Below are 25914 nucleotides of genomic sequence, written 5' to 3'. Positions count from 1 at the left end.
TTGTACCATTGCATATGTGCGGTGTTGGCTGTGGGATACATGACTCTGTAGGTGTTGTGTGCAGGTAATGCATACGGGTAGAAATAGTTCATGACCTGAAGGCGAGGTATGGAGACAATGAGAGAAGGTCCCCTGGCCTCAGAAACTGGTTTAGATTATATTTGTCCATACAGAGACAACATCTCAGCTGAAACACAACACAACAAAGTAGTCAAAGATATGAATCATGGTACAAATAAATAGGCCCTTGAAACAAATGTACTCCCAGAATCAACACTGCAGCTGTTAAGAATCCATTTGAACCCCTCTGATTGTGGGTCTCCTATAAACATTTCTCTGGGTCACGAGTCAGTACCAAATGGCCTCCAAAAAAGTTCTCATTTTGTCTAAACACCTAACCTGTGGTAGATTCATTGCCCATCACCCAAAACAACAGATGGTTTACACCAAGGACAAAGTCGATAAAGCTGTGTGAACGTCTCTTCTCCTTCTTCTGAGCCCCCACAGCTGGCTATTGTGTTCCTGTATATGAATAAGGAAACCTAAGAATAAATACACTTATGTGAGATGAAATTTGAGGACTGATTTCATGTCTGAACACAGATAAGTGAAAAAAATAACTCAACGATTGTGGACAGCTCTAATAATATCATGGCAATCAATCAATCAATCATAAATGTGCTCACCTGTATTCTGAAATGCTGAATAAAATATCAGCCTCTTAGAAAATGAAATGTACCTCCATTTGATAGAAAGGTGGCTTCCAGGCAAGTTCAGAAATAACAAACCAATACCTCGTTTACACCTTATGAACCTGACACAGTTTTACGACGTGACTTCAACGTTACAGTATCTAGGCAGCAGGCAAACATGAATGTGAAGTAGGCTAAATAATGATAAGGTCATAACTGCCATATCTTATCTCAATGAACTAGTCTTTATCTTTATCTCATTTAATAGGAAGTGATTACCCTTACAGCAAGTCATTAGACAAAAAAGCAGTTTAAACACTGAAACAAATAGCCTATTGCTCGTTCTACTGGAGAATAATAAACAGTAGAGAGCGCCCTAAACCAAGTAAAATCAGAAGGGCTATGGTGAAGGTTGCATGCAGACTAGGGGCAGGACATCTAAGATTATTAATTTGATCACAGTCTACTACATACCAGTATCAGAAATTGTTTGATAATAACTCTAGATCCTATATTTTTGCTCATGGGTAAGATGTTTGCCTTAGAAACGGCTAAAACGTGGTTGCAGTAAAAAATTAATAGTATAATTGAATATTGAGCATATCATAGCGCTGGGCCGGGGTGAAGTCAAATTCAGCATTTAGACAACTTTTTCCCCAGAAAGTCATTGTTGCTTGTCCTCGGAGATGTACACACAGGATTTGTAGAAGTGACTGACAAAAAAACAGCCAATTAAAGCTCTAAATGTAGTGCCGCCTACTTAAAATCATCACTTTCATAGGATAAATTACGCGTCGCTCAATTCTTGTCAACGTCTACTTTCACAGAATCGACCAATCATGGAAAGGTTCTCTTTGGGGGCGCAACAGGCTTGTTGTAGGGAGAGAGATCGATCAGTAGTTTTTTTTCGTCGTAAACATTAACTACCAAGAAAAGTTTTCTACCAAAAAAGTTCTAACATTTGTCGGCCAAAAGAGTGCCTTTCTTTCATCTATCACCGATCAGTCAAGGGAGTCTCCCATATATACCCGACAAGGGTAGGTTACTTTCGCCTATTCTTTCCCATTTATTTGAGACTGGGATGGATGAAGTGCGGCCTGGCAGTGGGGCACCAGCCCACGGGATAGCGTCGCTGTTCCCCCCGGGGTTGCAGGCGATTTACGGGGAATGTAGGCGCCTCTACCCCGATCAGGCGAACCCGCTACAAGTTACAGCCATCGTTAAATATTGGTGAGTAGAGACATCTGAGTAATGTCTATGTATACGCTTACGTCGGACCCCTGGAATCTATTTATTTTTTGTTAAGATATGGGGTCTAGAATCCCTGGAGCGAAAGTGTTCCATGCCATGGGGAACGTTCCGTGTTAGTTGTAAATATCAGGTGTGTAGTACTATTTTCACGAATGACCCTACCGGTCAGAAGCTCCCAATAGAAAGGTATGTATTGTGTTTGCATGGCATGGGGAACTTCCGTTTGTGAGTGGTTAACAACGTTCCGTAACTGGAAGCTTCCATTCCTTCAAATCAATTTGACTGACCCGCATTTGATGTGAGAACACCCGTTTGTTTTGTAGTCAACTCGCTAGATCGCAGTATTTATAGTTTGCCCTTTTCAGCTGTTCCACTTCAGTCGCTACATTATGGTTGATTAACGTGTGTCTACCCGTCTCTCGTCATGCTTTTCACAGGTTAGGGGGTCCTGATCCGTTAGACTACATCAGTATGTACAGGAACGTGGGATGTTCAGCCCAGGACGTTCAGGAGCATTGGCACTATGTCAGCTTTGGACTCAGCGACCTGTATGGAGACAACAGAGTTCATGAGTAAGTAGCTACAGTACCGTGGGCTAAAGCCCCTGGTAGAAATAAACCGTGTTAGATTCAGACTGACCCTGAAGGCAGAACTTGTAAAACTGACTATTGCTAGATGTGTGTTAAGTGGTCAACTTCTTGACACTGATGTAAACATCCTACCACCTCTCAAGGGACAGTTCGCCTCAAAATCAAAGTTTGCCAAACATCTCTGTCGTTTTTCTTTCTGGCGTGAGGTGTGCAGATATGGTGGTAAGATTAGATAGAACAGTTAGCATAGATGGAATATGTACTTGACTTGACTAGAGTTGTTTTGATGTTGCATTACACCAAGCATTGACAGTGATATAGGATGATTTAGAGAAAATATTTGTTTAAGAGGCACTCTGTTTGACTTCTTTGGGCATTGTCAGAGGAGGCAGGGATCCCAGATTGTAATGGAGACCACCAACAGAGACGCAGTATTGGAGAAGCAATGTTCTCCATTGTTTTATAAAACACTGTTGTTATTGACTAGCTGAGCCTTCCACATACACACACACGCACACACACATTCTTTTAACATTCTGCGGTGTCAGCATGCTTAAGAAACAGATAAGCCACAGGTTACTATTGTCTAATTACCATTTAACTATCATCTCATTTCTATGCATATACCAGGTAATTTCTGTTATGTACCAAACATGTTAAATGTACCTTAGAATGAAGTGCTATGGTCTTTGTGTTTGTGTCAGATTCACAGGTCAGGATGGCCCCAGCGGGTTTGGCTTTGAGCTCACCTTCAGACTGAAGAGAGAGGTGGGAGAGACGGCACCCCCAACCTGGCCGGCTGAACTCATGCAGGGATTGGCCCGTTATGTCTTCCAATCAGGTAAGGTTATGCTATGTAACGTATGTATCTTTTGTTCCATTGTGTCAAAAAAACAAACTGACCCAGTTTTGAATGGGCTTCTGTGGTGTCATGAGTTTGAGTTCTGAGTTTGTCATGTAAACATAATTTGCATCTGAACTTTTTTACTTTTTTATTTTTTTGAGATGCAGTTGGCACACATTCAATTATGTACTTCCTCCCTCAGACTAGAGCAACAATTGGGAGGATCTCATGTCTACATCGTGTTGTTTGGTTGTTTTTGTCACAGTCTGTCGACTGTCAATGCTATGTCCAGTCCAGTTAATATTTTATACCTGTTGTGGTGGCCTGCGATAGTGTTGAGGGGATGGGGTGAGTGAGGTCACAATTGAAGGCTAGGAGCTTGGAACATGATGTAATTCTCAACCTGCCCAGTGGCTACTCGTACTACTACTACTACTATGGCCACCCTGGCTAATCATACCCAGCTTCCAATGGTCTCATTACACCCCTCTCCCGTACAACTCCCACCCAGGATGTTGTAGTGAAGTAGAATGTGTGCTCACTCAGAGAACCTCCTGGTAAAGGTTAAAGTGAGCTGTATAATGAGTGGAAGTGTGTACTGTGCACTAATGCATAGCCCCCATTTCAGGACTTTGCCCCTGCATGGTTCTTCTCTCAGGAAGTCTTATTTCCCGTTCTTTGTCTGAGAGAAGTGTACGTAAACACTCATCTGAACAGTAAACAGTATTGTTTTTGCGGCTTCAGAAAACCAGTTTCCACCACCCATTAGTGTATGCGTGTGTCTCTATGTCTGTGTGTCTGTCTCTCTCACTATGCTAAGTCCTTTAAATCCCCCTAGCCGTGTGTAATGTATACATCCAGGGGTGGTTTGGCTGGGGGGGGGGGGTTCCCCAGCTGGGGTCAATTTGCTCGTGGGTGGGCCCTGAAACTGGATGAATGCTGGCTCCCTGGCCCTTCTCTCCCTCTCTCTCGCTTTTCTATCATATGACTGGATTGGGTGCATATTACCCCTTAATAGGATGGATACCTCTTACAAAAACTCTTATCTCTACAAAAAGTCTTTTCTTGCCCTCTTTCTCTCAGATCTGTGTTCCCTTGTAGAGTCAGTGAGGGGAATCTTTGTAACTAGAACAAGTCTCCTTAGGCTATTGAGATTCACCTCTTCTCTTTCCTGTCTCGTGCAGAAAACACATTTTGCAGTGGGGACCACGTGTCGTGGCACAGCCCCCTGGACAACAGTGAGTCTCGCATCCAGCACATGCTGCTGACTGAGGACCCCCAGATTCAGCCTGTCCACACACCGTTCGGCCTGGTTAGCTTCCTGCAGGTGAGAAAATCTAACCCCAGGCTTCAGTTCCGGCCTATAGCACCGGTAGCCTTCATTCTTTATCATTCATTACCTCAAATTCTAACAAAAAAGTATTGCTGTGTTGTAGCTGTGTTAAGCAAAACTGTAGGGTCAAAGATGCACATCATATCTCATAAGGCATGTCAGATAAGTCTGTAGAGTTGTTGAATGCAGCCCCCACATTCACATGCTTTGTCCTCCTCTGTAGATTGTGGGTGTGTGTACAGAGGAGCTGCAGGCAGCCCAACAGTGGAATGGCCAGGGCATCTTGGAGCTGCTACGAGGAGTTCATGTGTGAGTCAGTCAGTAGGACTATAAAGATCAGCCATAACACAAACACGGCACAGCATCATCTAGCCCAGCTGTATGTATTGAGGCAGATGCAGCTGTGTACAGGTACTTCTCCCCTGTTACGACTCTAGATCAAAACTCGTCTACGTCTAGGGGATGTAGAGGAGTCTCAACAAAAAGGAGCACACCAAACTTATTTTAGGAATTAAACAGGCCAAAATCCAACTAATTTACAGGTATTTATTTTGCTCAGGGCAAACACAAACACAAGACACACGCCAAGGGGAAAAGGGAACTACGAGCGGTGCCAAAGCAAAGAAATCATAAACAAAAGTGATCCCCTAAACTAGTGCAATAGTAGGCTATACTATCAAGGCTATGCTAAAATGCTATGCTACACTAGACTAATACATACAGAGGGAGGCACCCACTCCTAACCTGGTGAATTGTAACAGGTAAGCCTACGTGATGGAAATGTAAACCCATGGGTCTCCTACCTATTCACCTTACCCTTATGGCGTACAAATAACAAAGAGACAAACTATGAGAAAAAAGAATAAGTAAACAAGTTTGACTTAAACAACCACTGACTACAACCTAACAAAAGAAAACACGATGCAGACTATAATACGGAGGTGATTCGAACAAACAATGGGACAGCGAGACGACAGCTAACACACGAGTACAAAGAAACAGGTCAACTCTCGAAGGGAAGACAGGCGGAGATTTTGAAGGAAACGGACAAGAACAGATGAGTGATGACGGGGACGAATGGCCAATTGCTGACGGAGAATGTAGAATGATAGGATAAGGGAGAAACAGAAGGAAACACAAAACACAACAAGGACACACGCACATGCAGGAGTGGGAACGTAACAGCAGTATTGCGGTGAATCCATTAACTGTGTCTGAATTATTTCACGTCAGCCTTGTGTGAATGATTGTCTCGGTGTGTAGTGCCGGAGGTCCCTGGTTGATTACAGACATGAGAAGAGGAGAGACCATATTTGACATCGACCCACACCTACAAGTAAGGCTTTGCTGGGTTATTTAGACTGTTTTTGTTTTGTTTTAGCTATTTAGTATTTTATTTATTTATTTGTCAGGTATACTCTAGCCACAACATGATAAACAGTTTGAGTTTCACTGACTCATCTTAAGCCCAGGTGTAGGTCTTATTCTATTTCTACTGCAGTTACTCAAAGATGTATTTAGACTGCTGTCTATTACTACTGCTTAGCTAATTCAGATTCCAGGTACATTTTAAACCATGTTCAAACAGCCCCTCCTGCTGGCCCAGTCATCACAGTGCACTTTCTGTGACTGTTGTGTGTGTATATTTGGACTAGTCACTATATTAGAGTAATCAGATCATATTCATGCGTGTGTATGTATGTGTTTGTGTGAGCTAGTGTTAACGTGAGCGTGTTGCTCATCCCTAGCAGGAGAGAGTGGACCAGGGCATAGAGACAGAGGGCTCCAACCTGAGCGGGGTCAGTGCCAAGTGTGTGTGGGACGACCTGAGCCGACCGCCGGAGGACGAAGAGGACAGCAGATCTATCTGCATTGGATCCCAGCCACGGAGACTATCAGACAAAGGTAACACACACACACACACACACACACACACACACTTTTAGGATGTGTTAGTCCACTTATCTTAAGCTTAGGAAAGTCAAGAAAGCCATCACTGGGTCTACTGTTAAACCATTTGTAGCAGAGACATTTGTAAGGATAGAGTGTCAGGTTGGGCGATAGTGTGCTAAGTGTGTGTGCTGTTTGTCCCTTGCAGACACTGAGCAGATCCGGGAGGCCCTGAGAAAAGGACTCGAGTTCAACACCAAGGCAGCACTACCACCCATCAACAGCCAGAGACAGGGCCACGAGAGACCCCAGTGAGTGCACACACACACACACACACACACACACACACACACACACACACACACACACACACACCTACATACCCACATACCCACCCTCTAGCCCAAGGCTTATCTTCGCCCCCTGCCCAAACGCAGCTTGAGACCGAGCCACCAAATATAACTAGGTAGAGCAATTTGATTAACCTTTCAATGAGATGCTTCTCCTGCTCATACATGAAGTTCATGATCAGGATATCAAAAGCCTTTTAGAGCAGCGGAGGCAGGTGATATTGGGAATAGGAAGGAATGGCCATCATCAAAGCCATGTCTCAGTATTGCCGCCAATTGAGTCCCACTGCAATTAGGCACTTTGTCCTTCTCCTGTCCTGTCCTTCGCCCACGACTGTACAGCTTAGCTCACCCCACCCCACCCCACCTCACCTCTCTCACCATCAGCACAAGGTTGTACCAGGATAATTCTCCACCCTCATCCTCCATTGATCCCTTGACCCTCCCGAACCCCCATGCTGTGATCCCAGTTGACCCAAGTCTAAACTGTTAAGATGTCTGTTTCTGAGCCACTGGGGCTTGAATGTGTCAGGGATTGTAGGTTTCACCTCATAGCTGTCCCTAAGCTTGTGTCTTCTAGTATTGTATGCATACATAGAAGTTGTGTTCAATCTGGGACTCTCTGTGCTTTGTCCTGGCACTCTCTGGTCTCTTTGTAGCCTATTGGATAATAAGGAGATAAGCCTAAGATGAATTGGATGGGGCAAGATGGCAATTCGTTCTGATCCGGGTACTCGAAATTACTGGAACTTCAGTCAAGATTGGAGAAAACATTGGGACACTTCCGTAGCAACCTGGTCAAAGTAACCTGAAGTCATGCATTAGCAACACATGTTTATAAAACACTTTTTTGAATTGTAACAGTATGAATTTTGTGCTTGATATATTTCCATGTGATCTTCACCAATCAACTGCATCACACTTAAAAAAAGTTATGCTAGCTGGTTATTAATACTACCAGTCTATCGTAACGGTTGTTAGCATGTTAGGTCATATTTTCTGCATCCATGGTGGCAGTTTGCTGATGGTGTACAATGATTTTGTTCAAATATGTTCTTAGCGACACCCAAAACAACATAGCAGGCTAATGATGAAACAACATTAGCGTTAGGTTTAGGAGAATGATGAGGATAAGTTTGGAGTATTTTTGCTGGGTGTTAATGGGAAGTCCCTGCAGCTTTCCCCAAAGTGAGAGGCGTGGTCTTATGGATTCCCATTTGTTACGTATAGCCGTCTCACTGTATAGAAGGATGATGTCCTAAAAGCAACCAGGAAGTTGGCCTAACCATGGCAGGCAACTTTTCGGACCTCCTCATTCAGCTCCATTCACTTGGAGTTTCATTTAACTCTCCCAGAGCAGATTCACTTCCAGGAGAGTCCCATCACACTCTGAAAGTGGCTGGTAATCACTTAAGAATGTTGCATTTCACTTGTGGAGGAGGGAGCTTACATTGCCTGTTTGTCACTGTAGTGGTAGTAGTGGTTGAAGGCCCACACATTTATATGCCTTTTGGCAGCACTGGTGGTTATCCATCTCATCTCGATCTATGATATTCTATGTGGTACAAATTTCCCCCCTGGTTTCTCCATAGACAATCAGTGGGCCATTTGCAGAGCCAGCAGTATGAAAGGTAAGAGCAATCGTAGAGATGTCAAATGTCTCCAAACATCTCTTTTATTGGGAGACACAGGCCACTGCAGGACTTAATATGTTCCTACATAGATAATCAATGGTCATTTGAGTCTTTCTCTCACACTCAATCTACCCTTTTCTCTCTCTTTTTTTCTGTCCTTCTTCTCCTCATCTCCCCCCCCCCCCCCCCCCCCCCCATCTTTCTCTCTCTAAGGAGTCGGAAGGACAGTCTAGAGAGTGAGAGCTCGGCGGCCATTGTTCCTCATGAGCTGGTGCGCACACGACAACTGGAGAGTGTCCATCTTAAGTTCAACCAAGAGTCTGGCACGCTGCTTCCCCTCTGCCTGAGGTACTAGACACACACACACACACACACACACACACACACACACACACACAAAAGAAGCAGAGGGACTCTGACCCTCTTTTCTTCTCTAATAAGTACAATATGCAAGAAAATTAGAATACTGAATTTGAAATGTAGTTCTAAAGATACTAACAGACTGTATTTCAGCAATATGAGCCAGTATTCAGCTCTGGTTGTGATTGTGCTGGTTCAGAGTTGGATCTGGTTTATGTAATCTGTGTCTGTGTGGGAAAGAACAAGGCCATGGCCAGCTTACAGAGAGGCCTTTGTGTGAGGGAGGTAGGAAGAAGGAATGACACTGGGGAGCTCCCACTGTCAGCCCACAGCAATGTCCACCCCTACGTAGCAAGTCAGACATGCCTGTGTTTCTCTAATATCTACATCTCTTCTGTTTGAAGGGGCCGCTTGCTTCATGGGAGACACTTCACCTATAAAAGTATAAATGGAGACACGGCCATCACTTTTGTATCCACCGGAGTAGAAGGATCCTTTGCTACCGAGGAACATCCGTATGCAGCCCACGGTCCTTGGCTACAGGTACAAACACACACCTGAACATACTAGCTGCAGGTACACCCACATGGTCCCAATACACACTGGTTAGAGTGACTCTGGTTAGACCAACACTAGGGTTGGGCTGGTATCTGATAATATTTGTCACTAGCATCACTAGCTTTGGTGGCCACAGAGGTGTAGAAATTAAGGAAAATTGCAAGTAAAATAATAATAATAGGCAGCGCAAACAATTACAATAAATCATTGAGCACTCGGAGAAGAGAGTAAAAAAATGGCCAGACTAGGATTTAATATTTCCCCGTAATTTTACAAAATTTCCATCTCGAGAATAAACCGCTTTTGTTCCAGGTAACCCGGTATTCCCACCAGAACTGGAAATGTCATTCTAAAGTGTAAAGAATACCTAACTCGAGCCCACTCATTCACACCACAACACACACACATCTTTTCGTCTTTGTTGGTAACCTGTTGTTTATTTATTCACTTAAATGTTATGGATAATAAACTTGCTAAATTGACTGAACAAAGCCTGTTTTTTGTAAAGATAGCACCGTGTCACCTGCATTGAAAATCACCAGCTTTCCAGCTAACTTTGCCCTATTGTCACTAGGGAAACTTGCCTATGCCATCCAGCTTCTGTCCAGACATAATACAGAATCAGATATAGTGACCTGTCAGTACACCCCAACAATGCTCTTTGCTGAAGCCCGGCTGCATTCCCAGCGCTATTTTTTTTTGTATTACCGTATCAACTACCTTTCAAGGTTGCGTTTACATTTTCAGCATAAACAATGTGTGCGCAAGGACTTTGTCTAAGTAAATACGGTAGGCTACAACAGTGCTCACACACACACACACACACACACACACACAGTGAGCATTGATGATTGATCATGCAGATAGCAGAGCAGAGAAGCCAGATTTAGACACTGAATATGATTTAACAGTTCCATTTCACGTCACACTATTCATATAAATAATTTACCGGTTTCTCGCAAATTATTTATCTCCGAAAATTTGAATGGGTTTGGGCGGACAATCTTGAGAACCCAGTTCTACCATAGGCCAGACTTGTGAAAATTGGAGTGTTAGCAACAGTTGGATTTAAAAATGACTGGTACCAGAGTATTTTGCCAGGAAGGTATACAAATCTGGATATCTCTCAGCCCTAACACACACATACGCAGAGCAGGAAGATCATTAATCTGTCCCATTTTATCTTCCACAGTGCTGAACTGGTCCATCATTATCATCATTACTATTATTATTATAGAGTATCATGATCCCATTGAGCCTGCTGGTTAAATATAAAAGCATCCGGCTATTTCCCCACTTAACTGCAAAACATTTCCAGTGCAAATGCCTTAAGAGTGATGTATTATGCCAGAATGTTGCCTCTGAGCTACATGTTGCTAGCTACATGTACTGTATGTAATTTTGCTCTCTTGCCTTCCCTCTAGATATTGCTGACTGAAGAGTTTGTTGAACAGATGCTTGGGGACCTACAGGAGCTGAATACTCGTGAGGAGGTGGGTGAAACATTTTACTCCTTTAGAGAAGTAAAGTTAATTTCAGTCTATAACACGATTAATAGTCTTTATATTAAATGCAAGCCTTTGACATGCTATGTTGCTATGTTATTATTTATGTCATCAAGATGGAAATAGTTTTGCTGTGGGGATAGATATCATTAAATGCTTTTCTCCGTCCTTTTTTTAAGACTAAGTTACCGAAGGAGTACAGTTGGCCAGAGAAGAAGCTGAAGATCTCTGTCCTACCAGACTCTGTGTTCGACAGCCCTCTGCAGTGAGACTGGGACCACACACACACACACACACACACACACACACACACACACACACACAGCCTCTCACCCTCTCACCCTCACTTTCTTACACCGATCTTTGTGGCGAGACTAGGATAGTACACTCACATAAACACACACACACACTAACAAACACACTCAGACATTCTAGCCTACACCTATAGATGCTCTCCCTTGCCTGGGGCTCAGACCTGTCTTGACCCACTGCGGTGGTCTGCCAGACCCTGCCACACTGACACTGTCCTCACTCCTGAGACTGAACCACAGCTAGATACAGTCAGAAGATTATGGAGGGTTTTATCTGGAGGATTCATCTTTTTGTCACTTGCCTAAGACTGTAGACGACTTACTGTCCTCACAGACTGGCCCATCACTCTTTTACTGTTTATGAAATGTCTGGAAATACTGCCGAAACATCTCTCTCCAGATTGTTATCTAGTAGATGGGAGTCATGGGTTGGATGTTGACTGGAGGGAGAGATACAAAATACTGGATGTTGTCATTCCAGACAGCCCCAGCTCCTAAGACGCAATATTTCACACTACATGAATGCTAGTGGGTGCATTGGTGATTTAGACAAGGTAGATTCAAAATGGGGATGAGCCAGAGCCATATGTATGTAGAGATGTATGTAGTACATATATGAGAGATGTATGTAGTACATATATGAGAGATGTATGTAGTACATATATGACTGTGGGTTGCTAGGTGTGAAGGCAGAGGAGCACAGAGACAGACCTGGCTGGAGGGGAATCCCCCTCACTGCATCTGATTTAGATCAAGGGTCAGCATGGTGTTTACTTCTCTGGGGCTACATTCCATTTGAAAACAAGAGTGACAATTTAACAGTGTTCTTTTAAAAGCAGGCCTATGTATAGTATCCATGTGTTTTTAAAGTGCTGGACATTCTTTTTCAATGTTTCTTGTATGTGTATGGACATGCCAAAGTTGCTAGAAGTTGAGCAGAGTGGTTACAAAGCTGTTTGGGTCTCAGGATCACAATTCTGTGATTTTAGGTTTTTATCGAACAGACTGAACCTTAATTCAGTGCCAGCCTCTGTGAAAATCAATCAGACCACATAATTCTTTAGTTTTATTGTGTGTCCTTTGTCAAATATTTGATGTGTAGCAACATGTAATATTTTCCCTTTACCAAGAAAGAACTAATCAAATAGAACTTATCAAAGCTGAGGTCCATTCTACATGTTTCTACATGTTAATTGAACTACATTCTTAGTTATGAAACCAAAGCCTGTCATCTGTCCTTCATGTATCCCTCACAAGAGTTTATCCTTAATGATTTACGTAAATCAACTGTACCTGAATGCATTTTCTGAATAGACTGTATTCACTGCCTACTGCTCCTGTGTTTTCATATATCAGGTTCAATCCACTGAAACTGGGTTAATTCTATTAATTCTATTTCTTTGGTTAAATCAAGGTTAGCTCGTCATTCTTTATCCAGCATCCCACAGATATTTCTGACGCCATGACTGCATTCCATTCATTGCTTGTTGAACGACTTAGTTATTTTTCAACAGTTGCCTCCTGTTTTTCACAAAATGTACTCTACAAGTATTTTTTTCTCTTTTTTTATTCTTAGTGAAAATGTAAAAAAGAGCTTTTATTAGGGCATTTTTTAGAAGTGATTTTGTGATACTGTGTTTTTATTATTTTATGATGAATCACTAAACTGCCTATGCCTTTGTAATCCCAAGTGCATTAAAGTTATTTACATTAAAGTCATTAAATGCCTGCTTGGTCATTCTTTGTCTTGTAGACTACTGTTGACACACAAGATGGCAACAGAACATGTGCACAGGTTGAAGCCTAAAATGTCAACATGTTTGTTCATAAAAGAACAAGAGATTTACATTTAGCGGTCTTAAACAAGTGTTTGTGTTTTGTTTTTAAGTCTTAGCTACAGCAGCAACACCAGCCATACCCTACCTCCTAACCCTCCTTTGAATATTAAACAAAATATCTATGAATATATAAATATGAGAATGATCACAGATGTGCCTCCACAATATGAGCCATTGTCCTTAAATGTACAGCTGCCTCATTGATACTGTATGACTGAGTGCAGGTGTTGTTTGTTACAGTCCATCCCCCTTACTCTATGCTGATGTATTCTGCCTTGCATAAGAATTACTTTTCCCTGGATGTACCCCTTCACCCCACTCACCCCTCTGTTTGAGATAGAAATTACCTCTTACCACAAATCTAGGATCGGATTACCCAACCCCCAATCCTAACCTTGACCATTATAAGGATAAAGAAATATCTGAGCTGTTAGGTTAGGACAATATCAGTGGTTAGGACAATGTCTACATTAAAACAGTGTAACCCTGAAATAATAAGAATTTCAAGACAACAGATCAAAATGGTATTATGATGTAAGGCTTAGTACAACCATATTCTCATCTAATTTAATGTCTGTGGATCTGTAGATCAGAACAAAACAGAGAGAGCACTGAGCTGAAAGATGGCATTAATCTATATTCTCAATGCATAATTTCCCCGTTATAAAGGCGCTCAGAATAGTTGCCCTTTTAAATCTATCCCCGCCCCTTACCACTCGACTCCTCCCCTTATGTATCAATTCTGTGACGTGTCACGTGGTTCTCAGGTGGGGGTGGGGGGGGGGGGGGGGGGGAGTCGATGTAAGCCGTATTCAGAGTTGCGTCCTGTGTGTCTACATTCCTCTCATCAAGGAGCCCAAGAGAAGAAAAAAAAATCATAAATAATAACATAGATAGCGACCGGAATACAGCGCTTCGGATATACAAAGGACTTGGACCCAAAACTCGAGAAATGACGGAGCGCTGAAGCCTTCTGATGTTCTCTATTTTCATGGACTAAAGCTGTTAGAGGCAGCATACAGATGAGATGAAAGTAAATAGTAGCGTTGCTTTTTTTATTCAATTTAAAGAGGAAAACAAGATGGCTGATGACAGAAAGCAAACAAGGGCTAAACGGTGCCGTTGCCTTTAAGACTAAATAGGTTAGTTATAAAATGTATATAGTATGCGTTGGTAGAGGCGTTAACTATGCTTGATATTTTGTAACTATTATATATCCAACCGATACAATCAAGGACACTGGCTTTCGCCTATACTCCGCTCTGCCTGTTACAATGTATCCTTGTTTGCTCGGTTGACTTCCTCTTCATGCAATGGAATTCAGAATAATATTGCTGCCACATTTCTGTCCCGTCTGCCAACGAATTTAACCATTTCTATTTGATAGCTTATAGTTATAGTCCTATTCTTTAGATGGGTATTGTAGCCTATTGCCTTCTCAGGGTACATTTACAAACATTCGAGTAGCCTGTTGGCTTGAGCTTGCGAGAATAACACCTTGGTGATGCTGTTACGTGATATTCATTATGTAGCAAAGTGGTATCAAGACACAGGAAAGGTTTTCCTATCTTCGACAGAAGTGTTTTATTGTAAAAAAAATCACACTTCTGACATTTATTACCTATAGGTCAAGTTGTTTTGAGTTGCCTACAAACCAACTGACTGCATTTTGTCAACTTCTCTGTGTCGACTCTCCTCCTGTCTACAGATGGAGATCATCCTTGACACATAGTTAAAGGCCTACGCACTGAAAGGAGAATCTGTCCCATCATAATGTCCATTTGCCTCTGTGCCATGCCATGTGTGTCGAACATATGAATGGTAACAATCAACTCGGGATGCTTTTGAGATTTTGATTCGTGTTCTGGACTGCAATTGTTCTCCAAATTATCTGGAATCAAGAAATGTATGAATTTAGTCATTCCCAGAGTGCTTAAGAAGAACAATATTCTTCCGAAATAGAAAGCCTTCTGCAACATTGTGACGATTTTCTTTTGACTTGATAGCCTGCTTTACTTTAACAAGACAGGATTCATTTGGAACATTAATTTGTGGGATTCACATTTGGCGTTATGGCTGAGAGTTGGAAAAACTGCTTTGAAGAGGAGCTTATCTGCCCCATTTGTCTTCATATATTCGAGGAGCCCATCCAGCTGCCGTGCAAGCACAATTTTTGCCGGAGCTGCATCTCGGAGGCCTGGGCAAAAGATTCGTCCATGGTCCGCTGTCCTGAGTGCAATCACGTTTACAATCAAAAACCCATCCTAGAGAAGAACATCAAACTGACCAATATAGTAGAGAAGTTTAACTCAATAAACGTTGAGAAAACCTCCACCGTTTTACACTGCATCCTCTGCCGACGGGGCCCTCCGCTTCCAGCGCAGAAAGTTTGCCTGCGCTGCAACGCACCATGCTGCCAGTCTCATGTCCAAACGCACCTCCAGCAGCCCTCGCCAACCCCTGGACACCTGTTAGTGGATGTCGAGGAGGTGAGGGCTTGGAGCTGCCTTCAGCACGACGAATACCGGCTTTTCCACTGCGAAGTGGAGCAGGTGGCTGTTTGCCAGTACTGCTGCTTCTCCCGCTGCGCCTCCAGCCATGGACACGCAGTCTGCGACGTGGAAGTGCGGCGCAAGGACATACGGGTATGTAGGCCTATACAGCAAGAGAGCAATTAGGATCAGGCTAGAAATAAGTATAGGTTTATTCTCACCTAGCAAGCAATGGCCTCTCAGGGACACACACATACAATTTCAACAGACAGATTTTTATTTATTTATTTATTTTTAACTTTTTGATCACCTTAAACTGGCCCCTTTCCCTCTGTGCATTATCTCATTGGTCTCATCATGTATGGTGCTGGCTAATAGGATAATGTTGGAAATGAATGAAGCTCTGTAAGCTCAGATTACTCTGCCTGCTGAGTGAATACTGTAACAGACACACTGTGGCAAGGTGAGCTGATGGCAGTTGCTGCATACTGAAGAAGGCTGAGACTGAAGCCTCTCCTTCATGTGTCTTTTCTGTCATCACCAATCTGAAAGAACCAGACAGATGAAAGCTTTCCCTTAGGGAAAGGTTGTCCCTAACCTTAAAGCAGGTTTGCCAAATATTTAAAACATAGAACTGATGATTGAACAGTGTCATGGAGGAACTTCATCCTGCTCCTTTGAACATTGCCCAACACCCCCTATGCCCTTAGTTAGGATTTGTGATGCAATCTATCCAAACAGGAAATAATGACTACATAGTGTGGGGGCAAATTCCCGGCAGAATGTGATCTAGTTCATTCTTGTCGGTGTCTCTGTTCTCATAACAGCAATGTGTTTTATCTATGAGGAAACAGGTAGTCAGTCACATGCTGACAAACACACACATGCTTGTATACACACATGCGCACATACACACACACACATAGGGCACTCCAACTAGCACTGATGACTAATGATCTGTGCTGTTGTGGGTTTGGCAGGGCTGGGCCAGGCAGGGGAGGCGTGGAGGAATGCCTCTCTCCACATTGCCAATGTGTCATGGCTTCTACAACAGCCAACATTCAGCCAGGGAGGGAGAGAGAGGAGAGAGCAGGGTTATAATACACACAGGCTTAATTTAATTCCTTAAAGTTACCTTTCTACACCACTCACTCCCCTTGATCTGAGATTACTGGGTTGGGAATAGCCACCTACTTTCTCCCTTATTACATTCAATGTACTGTACTGTCTGCCATGTTGGCACCAAATGTTATGATAATCATTCTAACTTGGAATGAGATGGAAGTTGCCTGGAATGTTTGGTGCCAACATACTTCTAAATCTCAAGCAGCATTTGTCTGTATATAGATCTCTGACTCTGGAGGGGAGTCATCGAGGGAAGCTCTCTCCACAGCTGCTCTCCACACACACATGCACACATCCTTCTGTTCTTTCGCAACTGCTCCTTTAGAAGGGTGACTCAAGTCATCCTGGAGTCAGACTGCATAGCAACACCCCCTCTCCTCTGTCCCACTCCTTGCCTCTTGCCATACGGGTGGGGTTTGGTTTTAGTCCAAGCAGAGGTGCTCTTCCCCCGCCCACCACAGGAAGGGTGTGTTCCCCAGTTGCCCCCTCCATCCACCTCCCCAAGTGAAGCACCCTGATTCACCCCCCCCCCCCCACCTCTCTCTCTCTCTTTCTTTGGCCAGCTGTGTGCTGGGAATGGGGCCAGCAGTAGCTCTTAGGAGAGAGTAGTTCCCAGCCTGTCTTCACATGCCGAGTCTGCTCCTCTCCTCAGGTCTGCCCCCCTCCCCAACCACACACTCGCACATACTGGGTCAACGTCAGTGTGCAGTAACATTGATAAGGTGCAGGATGGTGTGGGAAAAAGTATATACATAAAAGGTATGCTCCCATAGATTTTCCCTTTGGTATGATGCTAATATTTCTCATAAAGGAACCATGTGTTGTTCGATGGGCACTCTCTTCTATATGATAGGGTACCGATAAGATCTGATGATAATGAGCCTAATATCCCTGGTATTCTAACTAAAGGTCTGATTTGAAATGTCTGAGGGAATGCACACTGAGCTCTTTGTTCAAGTGATTAAAGGCTTCACTCATCTGAATGTGGGGTCGTAATACTGGGGGAGTCATTTTCAAAGGTCTATTTAGCGATTATTGCATCTGGATGTAATGTACTGGTTTATGTGGTAAACAAATCACAAATACATTGATACAGACACGTGTGTTTCCTTTTGGGTTTTTTGTTCTTTATCGACTCATGAAATAATCCCAAATGTTAAGTACCCCATTTTTTGTCATAAAGCAACACAACAAACATTACTGTGCAGGCTTATTTGGTCTGAGATGAGACACTTCACACACAGTCTAATAGATTTGTTTCTAAAAAACTTGAACAGGAAATAAGGCTTTTTCTTGTTGGACTTTCTTGAGGCCTTGTGTGTCTGAGTCAGTTCCTCACAATATGCTGAGGGCAGTTTGATGACATCAGATGTGGGAAATTGTTGTCAGTTGATTGTGAAAGGCTCTCTGTTTGCTGTAACCAGGGCTCTTAATTTAAACATGAGATTCCTGGCCGAACTGTTGGGCTCTGGGCGCCTGAATAGGACAGTGGGGAAAGTGATCATCAGAGAGTTTTATCTTGATAAAGGTAGGCTTTCACACTTGAAGAGAGAGGCAGATCAGTACCCAGACAGGTTGAAATGTTTCCATCGGGCTATTTCAGACACAGAAGTCTGAGAGGGAACTGGAGGAGGTGAGAATGAGGAAGACTGCCCAAGCAGAAGTGTCCAGGCACAGACAAGCCGGTGACCTGGTGTCAACACCATACAAGCAGTTTAGAGTTTGTAACATAACTTTGAAGGTGAACACCGAACAAAGACTGTGCCAATATTCCATGTAGAATCCTGTATGATATGGTTGGTCTTTTCTAGAGAGATGTGGATGAGGTGAGTACTAAGCAAAGTAAAAGAGTAGATTTTATGTTGAGGCCAATTGTTTGATGTGGTTTGCAGCTCCTCCCTGGTTTCAATTCACACCTGGTCAGGTCTGCATAGACCTCACTCTGAAGGATGGGAGGGGGGAGGGTGTGTGCAGATGCATTGTGTGTATGGCTGTGCTAACAGTCTGCTTCAGGCCTCGTCTGTGTCTGTCCTTAGTCTCTGTTGGAGACACACTCGGAGCAGAACACAGGGCTAGTTGAGTGTTCCGTTTTTGTCTACTAAAACAACTTGTCTCAGGTCTATATTCAACCAAGCGATCAGATTTCTGTGGTTTACAGTAGTGGCAACACACACAGTACAGACAGCAATGTTATGTCCCAGCTCGAAAATGTTTGTGGGGAGCTTGAGTCAAACATAACAATCTGCATAAATAAACATTTTCACCATTTAGGTGTGAAATTCTCAGTAAGAGAACCCCTCTCACACTGACCTACAGAAACCTGCCAAACTATATCCTTGAGGTCCAACAAAAAAAGAAGGCTTCTCCCCTCCTGATAGTGTCTGTCTGTGTCTGAGAGAGACAGAGAGGGAGGGAGGGAAGGAAGGAGGTTGTTGTGTTTACTGAGCCTGTTGTTTGTCTGTAGGACTGTGAGAGCTGTTAGCTGCTGAAGAGGCCTGTTGCCTTGGTACCAGAGCAGAGCCACTAGGACCCACTCACCAGGGGCCACAGGAATGTGTCCTTCTTTCTCTTTCTCTCTTCCATTCTTCTATTCCTCTCTTCTTTTTCTTTCTCTCTTTCTCTTTTTATGTGTCTTTCTCTCATTCTTTCTCGTGCTCTGTCCATTGACCTGTAAAAGCAGTGGCCCTGCAGTGCACTCACACACACACACACACAGAATGAGAGGGCAGACCCTGGTGTTATGCACACAGACCTGACAATCTGTCACTGACACAAAGGACAGCGTAAACAAAGGGAGTGATATTGTGTGCAAAATGAAAAAGGCTCTCTCTCTCACTCCCCCTCTTTTTCTATATTACTCCCCCTCTTTCCCTCTCTCTGCTCTCTCCCTCTCATTGAATCTCTCTTTCTCTCTCTGTTCTGTGTTTATGACTCTCTCTCTACTCACTCACTCTCACACATTTGTTGGTGAAATTACCGCAGCGCTGAAGCACTCTCACCTGCGCTTAGGTAGGTGGAGTAGTGGTAATAGAGGAGTGTTCATGACAATGAGCAGGTCAAGTGCTATCAGGTGCGCTGAAAAAATGTGTCTATTTCAGACACACCCCTTAGCTCCACTGCCAACGCCCCTCGCTAGCATCTGCATTTGCACTAAGCCTTGTGTGTCTGTGTTCATCAGTGTCTTATGATGCATTCTATGTTCTCAGACTGACCCCTTCTCTGTCTCTCTCTCTCTCTCCAGCATATGTTAATGAGACAGCAGGAGAGGATTGATGATCGGGTTCAGGACATTGAGGAGCAGCTCTGTAAGCTGGAGTCAGACAAGACACAGGTGGAGGTAATTGACACACTCACACACACACACTACGCCTGTCTTGCTCTTGAGTGTAGAGGAGCTACTTTAATTGACTAGGTTTGTATGGTGCAGTGGTATGTACTGTAGGCTTTATCTCTACTGGCTGTAAACATACTATTATCTCTGTGTCTGAGCCATAGAGACCTATTCTCAGCATGTGTGTGTGTGTGTGTCTGTGTGTAACTCTAACCCCTCCCTCTTCTGTAGGATGCAGTGTGTGATCTGAAGGAGCAGGTGAGAGCTCAGTACAGACGGATGCAGGCAGTGTTGGAAGAGGACCTGGGTGAAACCATGCAGCTGCTTGATAAAGCCCATTCGAGATACCAGCAGGAGAATGCCAAGCAGGCACTGCAGCTCAATGAGAGACGACAGGAAGCAGACAAACTCCTCAGCTCAGTACAGATGGTCTTCGACAGAGCAGAGGACATTAACTTTATGAAGGTAGAACACACACACACACACACACACATTTTATATATATATACACACACACACACACACACACACACAAATTGATCTTTTAGGGAAGAATAATTCTCACAGCAAATGTAAATGATCACACTAATCTCTTTCTTTTTTTCAGAATACCAAACCTGTGAAGCTATTAACGGACAGGTAAGCATTTCTGTTTGACACATTGAGAAATGAAATAAAGCGAGCTGTGTATGTGACTGTGTCTGGTTTGTCCCATCAGGTCTCAGTTGTGCCTTGGTAGTGGTCTCCCTCCACACAGAGTGGGCCACCTCAACTCTAAACTCCTCCTCTCTGAGATTGCCAAGAAAGAGAAGAACCTGCGCAAGATGCTGGAGGGTAAGAGAGAGGTTTTTAGACTTGTTCTCATCAAATGAATTAGTAACTTCTTGTATATGTTCTTGTCTATTCTTAAAGTCCAATAAGATGCATTCTCTCTCTCTCTCTCTCTCAGCTCCATTCAGTGCTCCCTCCCTCCTCCTCCAGACAGTTCTGTATCCCTGCAGCTCTAACAGCTCTGGTTCTAGTTCCAGTGGAGCAGAGAAGCGTAAACACTCCACAGCCTTCCCAGAGGGCAGTGCTGGGACCCCCAGCTTCCAGGAGCCTTCTCTAGGGGGTGCCAGCAGCAAGCAGTCCTTCTTGGGTGGTCAGGGCCACCAGGGAACCTCCAATGCTGAGGGTCCCTCCTCCCAGGCCCCTAACTCCAGCCATGCCCTGGTCCCCTGCAGCTCTGCCCAGCACATGGTGGGTCTGGGGGCCAGCTCCAGCGCTTCTCCATCGGCCCCCCACCACTCGGGCCCCGTGTTCCCCTCCTCACACTTCCCCAGTGGGGGCCCCTCGCAGCAGGCCATGTTACCTCAGTATGGGGGCCGTAAGATCCTCATGTGTACCATGGATAACTGCTACTGCTCTGGGGTCCCAACCCGCGCTCACCCTCCATACCCACGATCAGGCTCCTTTCCCTGGGTGAGCTCACAGGATTATCCCCCTCACCCCCATCTGTCCACTGGAGCCCAGTCACTGCAGGGGCTGTCTATGAGGGACTGGATGGATGCCTCCCAGACACACAGACACCCAGACTTCTATGGGATCTATGGACAGTCCTCAGCCAAACACTATGTTACTAGTTAACCACCCACAAGCACCGGAGATCATTGCATACGGATCTTTTAGGATCTCTTTGTTTGTTTGTTTTTCTTATCTTTCCTTTTGTTTTTGTTTCAGAGGAGGAGTACGGTGTGTATGACAGTGAAACTGTATATGTGGTTTCTGTCCTTTAACATTTGTTTTAATCAATCTCCTTCCTTTCTCTATTCTTTCGAACTGAGCAGCAATCTGGGTCTCTAGCTGCAGTTTAAGGTTCAGGATTCGAGGTTCAGAGAGGAATGGTTCCTAAACGGTACGAGTCCCAGCTGGTGTTTCTAACACAGTAGTTATTGACCCAGTACTGCGGGAGTCGGTATAAGAAACTGGGCCTGTTGGTGTTCTCCATCTCCTCTCTCATCCTCTTCCTCTCCCTTTCACTCTCCCATCTCCTCCTCCACTCTCCACCTCTCCCTCTCAGGAGAGAAGATGGTCCATATTGCTATTTCTTTTTATATGGGGAACACGCCCCATTGACTCTGTTTACATTCAGGCTCATGTTGTTATGGTTATGATAATAATACAGAGAAGTGGGTTTGTGGCTGTTCTAAATATAAAATGCTGTTATTACTGTTCTGTCATATTTTTGCCACAGGCAGTTTGGTGTGGGTGGGTGGGCTGGGCACTACTGGTAGTCTGGTAGCTCTGGGAACTGATGCCACTAGACCCCGTAGCTCTGGTGGTCAGCTAGTGCCAGTCACTGACCATAGTAAGATCTCAGTCAGGAAACTGTTGTTTTGGTTTTGTAATGACCATCATTATAATATATTTTTTGCTTCGACTATGTAAAGGTGAATTCATGGTCTTGACCCTATTCAGGAAGTTACATCTGTCTTAAATTAAACACATCCTTTAATGCAAGAGCCTCCTCATGGACTCCAGAGACTGCTGTACCTGAGACGCAGGTCCTTTTTTTGCTTCTTGAAAATTGTTGTCACTTCCTGTCCCCAAGCTCTTAATTTCCTGTCTGTTGCTGAATGCATGCAGAATGCCTTCCCATGCACTCCACATGGCAGAAAACACTCAAAGGTAGTTGTCAGGTTTTTAATGATTTTGATACAAGATGATACATAGACTGGAAACATACAAATCAATGTGCTTTAAAAAAGTATTAAATTATGTTTGACAAAGAGGAAATGTGTACAATCTAATTTTTGTAAACATTTTGTGCGACAAAAAATGAAAGCTGGGAGAGTGCAATGTGTTCTGGGGGGGTAGTAATTACTGATCTAAAATGTCAAAGTATGCTTTCACTGATCAAGTCATGTCAAATCAGTGATTTCTTTAAAAGGAGGAAAGAAGGATGCAATATGTATTCAAACAGGGCCTGACTGATTAGTCATTTTCCAGTTATGGACTGTGCTGTTCGGTTGCCAGTTTGTAGTGAAAGATGGTGAGGTTTTTAGTGGGTGGGGTGGTTTTGCAGCTCGTGTTCAAGCATAGTGGGTCACATTCTGAAATGTCTTGAGTTTCCTGTTGAAAAATTCCATATTGCTATGCACCCCGCCCTGTAACCGGCCCACAGTCTGTCTACAGTTGACTAAGCCGTATCAAAGGAGAAAGAGACAGGATGTTCCAGAATACTCCATTTATAAACAGTTAAGGGACTCGATGAACCAATCGGAAGTGTTGACTCCCATGTGTACTTCCAGGTTTCTTTTATGGTATCATCTCTATTATCCTCCTTTGTCTTATTATTAGAGCTGGTTGGCGAGTTAGGTCACCTCACTAGAATAACTGAGTATCAGCTGTAACTCCCTCCCTCTCCAGGGGAGGATATAAGCACAGAGGCTTAATGAGGGCTGGGATACAGGATGCATACAGTCATCCACTGATCTGTCACTCAAACTCCATCCATCCTTACCCTCCCCCAGTGAGATGGAGGCATGGAGAAGGGGATAAGCTAGGGGACGGAGCAGAAGAGAGGGTAAGAAGGGGGAGTAGGGGGAGACAATACTAATGACAATGTAAGAGAAGCACATCACTTATTTATGGCTTGTAAAACGTTCTATCAACCCCCCCTTCTCTTCCTCCTTTCCACTCCTATTTTCTCTCTGTCCTCACTTACCCCACATTGAAACCTGTGTGTGTACGTGTGTGTGCGTGTGCACGCAAGGGTAAACCTGTCTGGAATTGATTATAAAACAGTAACATAACTCACTCTCTGCATGTGATCAGGCTGGGGAAGTGTACATAACTTACAACTGGAGTTATATTTCAGATGATTCTCTTTGATTGAAAGTTGTGTAAGTGGACGGTCGATTCAACGTGTGTGTGTTTTTGGGAGAGAGGAGGGGACCGAGAGTGTGTGTGTGTAAGAGAGAGAGCGAGATCAAGACTGTGTGTGTGTGTGTGTGTGCGTGCGTGCGTATGGGGGTATGTGTGGGTGTGAGAGAGAGAGATCTGCCAAGTGGAGAGCAGCTTCAAGAGGCTCCACATCCATTTTACTGTCAAATCAGCCTCCCAAAGATCCTGTCCCTGAAGTACTGAATCACAGAGACAAATGGGAGGAGCAGAGGCTGAGATTTCACAGTGTGAAAGTTAGACTGGCATAACCATGTGTGTGGGTGGGTTGGTGGGTGGGGTGGGGATGCATGTGGCAGCTTATTAGAATTCCCTCTTTGCTTGACTCCCTTACCTCTGTATGTATTATTAATAAAGGGGACAGTTTAATGGGCCTTTATTCTCCTCTCCTCTCCTCAGACAGCATAGCACTCATGTAACTGTGACATCAGCATCCATACAGTTTAACCACTGTGAATGTGTCAGGGTAGTTTTTTTTTTACATTATTTTAGCCAAACAGTTACACTAACAATCGGAAACTAGCATGGAATGAGAGAGAGAGAGAGAGAGAGAGAGAGAGAGAGAGAGAGAGAGAGAGAGAGAGAGAGAGAGAGAGAGAGAGAGAGAGAGAGAGAGAGAGAGAGAGAGAGAGAGAGAGAGAGAGAGAGAGAGAGAGAGAGAGAGAGAGAGAGAGAGAGAGAGAGAGAGAGAGAGAGAGAGAGAGAGAGAGAGAGAGAGAGAGAGAGAGAGAGAGAGAGAGAGAGGAGAGAGAGAGAGAGAGAGAGAGAGAGAGAGAGAGAGAGAGAGAGAGAGAGAGAGAGAGAGAGAGAGAGAGAGAGAGAGAGAGAGAGAGAGAGAGAGCTCTCTCACTCACTCAGCTGTTGTGCAGCTGCTGTTTGGTGTGCTTTACCCTGGGCCCTTAGGAGCTGCAAGTAGGCCCTCTCTGTGTGAAAAAAAGGTATAGGACTGAAGCTGGACAAAGTCTCTCTATTGTCATTCAATCATGAACACTCCATCACTCTGGCCTATGCTTATAAACACCTCCTTCTGAGAGGACTTTGAATCCAAAATACAAAGAGCATTAAAAATGTGCTAGAACATTAAAATGTGTGTACACATGCTCAAAGCTCAAGATCTATGAAATTATGTTTATAGATCCCCATGTCTATTTTTGGTCATCCATAAATCTGCTGAATACATAAACCAGTCCAGTACCTCTACCAAGTTTCAGCTGCCATAAAACAACAGATGACAAACTACCACCAACATCTCAACAAAGTGGCGATGTTAAGAAACATCAGCTGTTTCTGACGAATGAGCAGAGGGTGACAGCCTAGCAGTTTCCATAGTAACAGGTTTGACATCGCTGTGACCCGATCAGTGATCACTTCTAATATTGAAATCTCATATTTCCTTAAGATTATCCTCCAAAGCACACCGAGGCTCAGCTGCCTGCAATCTCCATCTGCAACGATTAACAAAATGTGTCCCCTAGGTAACACACACACGCACACACACACCATTGAATAAATAAAGCTTTTGAGAGGTTGTAACAATATCCTGTCTTTGTCTCACATGCTGCCTGCTGAGTTTCATTACACAACCAGGAGAACGCAGCATTCATCATACGTGTATGTAAGTGTGTACTGTCCCCAATTTAATCACCCACTCTCACTCCCTTTCTCTGACATGGTTTGTGAAACACTGAATATACCACCTCATAAACCCACCTTAAACACTCTACTCCAGGACACCCAGCCTGTTCTCCATACAGACCTGGTGCACACACACACACACACACACACACACACACACACACACACACACACAGAGCTTAATTGCCCTGACTGAATCAGCTGCCTAGGCCTGCTGAGTCTGTTACCCCAGC

General features: G+C 43.9%; 2 protein-coding genes across 5 annotated transcripts; both read left to right on the top strand.

The window, feature by feature from the left end:
* Positions 1 to 1586: 1586 nt before the first annotated feature.
* On the top strand, positions 1587 to 13031 carry sufu (suppressor of fused homolog). Of its 4 annotated transcripts, none has more exons than XM_083694472.1 (13): positions 1587 to 1922; positions 2381 to 2515; positions 3238 to 3374; positions 4562 to 4704; positions 4934 to 5019; positions 5974 to 6046; positions 6462 to 6615; positions 6809 to 6911; positions 8543 to 8581; positions 8798 to 8932; positions 9349 to 9487; positions 10927 to 10995; positions 11187 to 13031. In XM_083694472.1, exons 1-13 carry the CDS (start codon positions 1774 to 1776, stop codon positions 11274 to 11276), a joined length of 1452 nt encoding a protein of 483 aa, XP_083550598.1. In that variant the 5' UTR covers positions 1587 to 1773; the 3' UTR covers positions 11277 to 13031. The 4 variants fall into 4 exon arrangements, with proteins under 4 accessions (XP_083550598.1, XP_083550597.1, XP_083550600.1 ...); XM_083694471.1 differs by having other exon boundaries at positions 6459 to 6615; XM_083694474.1 differs by lacking the exon at positions 8543 to 8581.
* Positions 13032 to 13985: 954 nt separating this feature from the next.
* trim8a (tripartite motif containing 8a) lies at positions 13986 to 24293 on the top strand. Its single transcript, XM_083695591.1, has 6 exons — positions 13986 to 15801; positions 20015 to 20110; positions 20336 to 20569; positions 20712 to 20743; positions 20823 to 20938; positions 21054 to 24293. Exons 1-6 carry the CDS (start codon positions 15229 to 15231, stop codon positions 21728 to 21730), a joined length of 1728 nt encoding a protein of 575 aa, XP_083551717.1. The 5' UTR covers positions 13986 to 15228; the 3' UTR covers positions 21731 to 24293.
* Positions 24294 to 25914: the final 1621 nt, after the last annotated feature.

Source organism: Argentina silus (genome assembly GCF_951799395.1).
Source record: "Argentina silus genome assembly, chromosome: X".
Classification (NCBI taxonomy): Eukaryota; Metazoa; Chordata; class Actinopteri; order Argentiniformes; family Argentinidae; genus Argentina; species Argentina silus.
Note: the sequence above shows the minus strand (reverse complement) of the source record. Positions and strands in the feature narration are given on the sequence as shown.